The sequence below is a fragment of the Condylura cristata genome, unplaced genomic scaffold, assembly GCF_000260355.1.
Source record: "Condylura cristata isolate star-nosed mole 26May11 unplaced genomic scaffold, ConCri1.0 scaffold00041, whole genome shotgun sequence".
In the NCBI taxonomy this organism is placed as follows: Eukaryota; Metazoa; Chordata; class Mammalia; order Eulipotyphla; family Talpidae; genus Condylura; species Condylura cristata.
This window is the reverse complement of record NW_004567142.1, coordinates 4,965,390-4,967,878: the sequence shown is the minus strand read 5'-3', so window position 1 is coordinate 4,967,878 and position 2,489 is coordinate 4,965,390. Positions and strand designations below refer to the sequence as shown.

Genomic DNA, 2,489 nt, shown 5'->3' with positions numbered 1-2,489 from the left:
GGGGGTCAGGGCAGGGCCTGTGCTGGCAGCCCCTCCACCCCAGGCCTGGCTTTGGGGCTTCTCCGGTGCCCACGAATCTCCCCTGCCAACTTGCGCTGCAAAGGCTCCAGTGTCAGTCCGGTCTGGCTCCCCCCGTTCCTCGGCCTCTACCCTGGCGGCTGCTCTCCCGGACCCCTAAGCTGCAGGTCTTCACCTCACACTCACCTGCCCACTCGTGCTCCTTGGCCTCTTCTGCTGCCCTCGCTGCCCCTTCCCAGTCACCTATCCTCTCTGGCACTCCGGAGCCCACAGCCCCCGCCGGTGTAATGAGAAGTCCTCAGCCCCCAGCCGTCTGGGATGGCCCCAGGCAAGGCAAAATGCAACTGTGTCCTGGACAGTTACTGTGTCCCGTCCCCTGAAGTCCAGGCGTTGGCTCCTGTCCCGGACAGTACTGCACCTCGCCGCCCGCGGCCCAAGTCCCTGCAGAGCTCTGCCAGCCCTGATCAAATCCCCCATCTCTGCCACTCCCTTGTCCCCAAATGTTTGTCCCTGGGCCAAGGACAAGCTCCTGCCGCACCAGGGTCACCCCCAAAACCGCTCACCACCTGTGGTAGCTCCCCTGAGTCCCTAACACCCTTCACCCGCTTTAGTGCCCCGCAGAGTCCCCTCAGTCTGTCCCCTTAAGGCTTCTCTGACCTCTAGCTGCTCCCCTCAGGCCCTGCTGGGGGTCTGGTCCTGGCGCCCCCTCTCGGCCTCACAGCCTGCTCACCCTTCTTAGGACTCCAAGGCCCTCCCCTATGCCGACTCCCCTGGGGGCTAGTGACACCCCTATATCGCTTTGAAATCTCCCGACTCCCTAAAACCGCCGTGTCCTCAGCTACGACCCTGAGCCAGCAGGAAAGTTCTCACCCGGATGCCCTCGTGAAGGCCCTGGCACGCTGCCTGAAAGTGCCCCGTTACCCGCCTTCCTACGAGCCCCCCAGGAGACTGCGCCTTTCCATAAAACCTCTCAGAGCCCGCAACCTGCTTCCTGTATCACCGTACACCCCATTTCTAAGCCCCATTAAAACCCCCCATAGTCTACAGGACTGAGCACCCTGGAGACACGACCGTACGAAGCCATCTCTCTCCTTGTCACCCCACAGGACCTGCCTCGTCACTCGGGGTCCCCACCTTCTTTAAGCCACCTCCCCGTCCCGCGCGCTGCCTCACAGACACCTTTCTGCCCTTCATCACACACCCCTGACTTCCCCCTACTGCCCCAGTCCCCAAAGCTCTGAGTGCTTCCCCCTCACACAGGTCCCCGTCACTCACAACCCGCCTCGACCCCAGGCCCCCCAGCCAGGAAGCTGCCTCCACAGAGACGCCAACCTACCTCACCCACAGGTGCAGTGCGCAGCCTGCACAGCAGTACCTGGGCACCCAGGCGGCAGGAACCCCTTGCCCAGCCCCCAGATCGTCTTCCCAGAGCTCACCAGGTGTGCCATTGCTGCTGGCACTGGGGAGCCCCGGGAGAGGGGGTGGCCCCGGGACGGCAGCCTCCGTGGCCAAGGGGGGCCCGTCTGGTGGGGAGGTGTCCTTAGGCCCAGCCAGGGGAGGGTCATCCAGGGCAGAGATGGCAGAGGAGATGCTCTCCTGCAGGTCCCGGTTCTTGGCGACAGAGTCTTCCTCGTCGGAGGAAAAAGAGGGCAGGGTCTCCAGGTTGCGCTTGAGCTCCTCATCCAGGCGCTTGCAGGGGGAAGGGCAGCCCAGGCCCAGCCCCTCGCTCTCCGCCGCCTCCAGCGCGCCCCCGAGCCCGAAGGCGCCGGCAGGAGCGGGGTGCGGCACGGCGGCAGCTGTGGGGGGCTGTGGCTGCAGACCTCTGGCCGGCACGGAGGGTGGCACAGTCTTGGGGGGGCTGAGAGGGGGCGTCAGGCCGGCCTGGTACAGTGGCGGGTGGCGCTTGCCTGACTTGAGGAAGTCCAGGAAGGAGGCCATGAAGCCCGACTTCATCTCCGGCTGCTTCTCCTCCACCTCCTTGATCTTGGCCTCGATCTTCTCCCGGGTCAGGCTCGAATCCAGACTGTTGTGGTCGGCGCCCGACACGATATCGCCCGACGACACTCCCAGACCCTCACCAGCCTTGGGCACAGAGAGCTTGATCTAGACACGCAGGCGGTGGGGTATTAGGGCCCACTGATCGGGGGCCCCAGCTCCTCCTCCCTCACACCCAGACGTCCAAACCTCCAGCCTCCTCCCTCGAAGCCAGGGGTCCGAGACCCCAGACCCCTCATCTCTCAGACCCACAAACCACAGCCCTAGCCAACCCCCTTCCTTAAGGCCCTAAATTCTGAATACAAGCTCACGGGCCACTTCTCTCAGGTTCTAGAATAACAGAACTGAAATTCCTCTCTCCCTAGACACTGAGCTCACTCTGCCCAGCCCAGGAGCCCAGGTCCCAGACCTTCTTCCCCTAAGACCCAGGAATCCAGGACCCCCCAATTCTCAGCCCTTAAGGTTTGAGAACCCCA

The 2,489-nt window shown here is 63.9% G+C and overlaps 1 protein-coding gene across 1 annotated transcript in view; it reads right to left on the bottom strand.

The window, feature by feature from the left end:
• Window positions 1-2,489, bottom strand: part of PRR12 (proline rich 12) — a 22,640-nt gene that overhangs the window by 13,666 nt on the left and 6,485 nt on the right. The window contains exon 5 of the mRNA XM_012733506.1: window positions 1,360-2,121. Within this exon, the coding sequence (XP_012588960.1) occupies window positions 1,360-2,121 (762 nt within the window). The remainder of the gene's footprint in view (window positions 1-1,359; window positions 2,122-2,489) is intronic.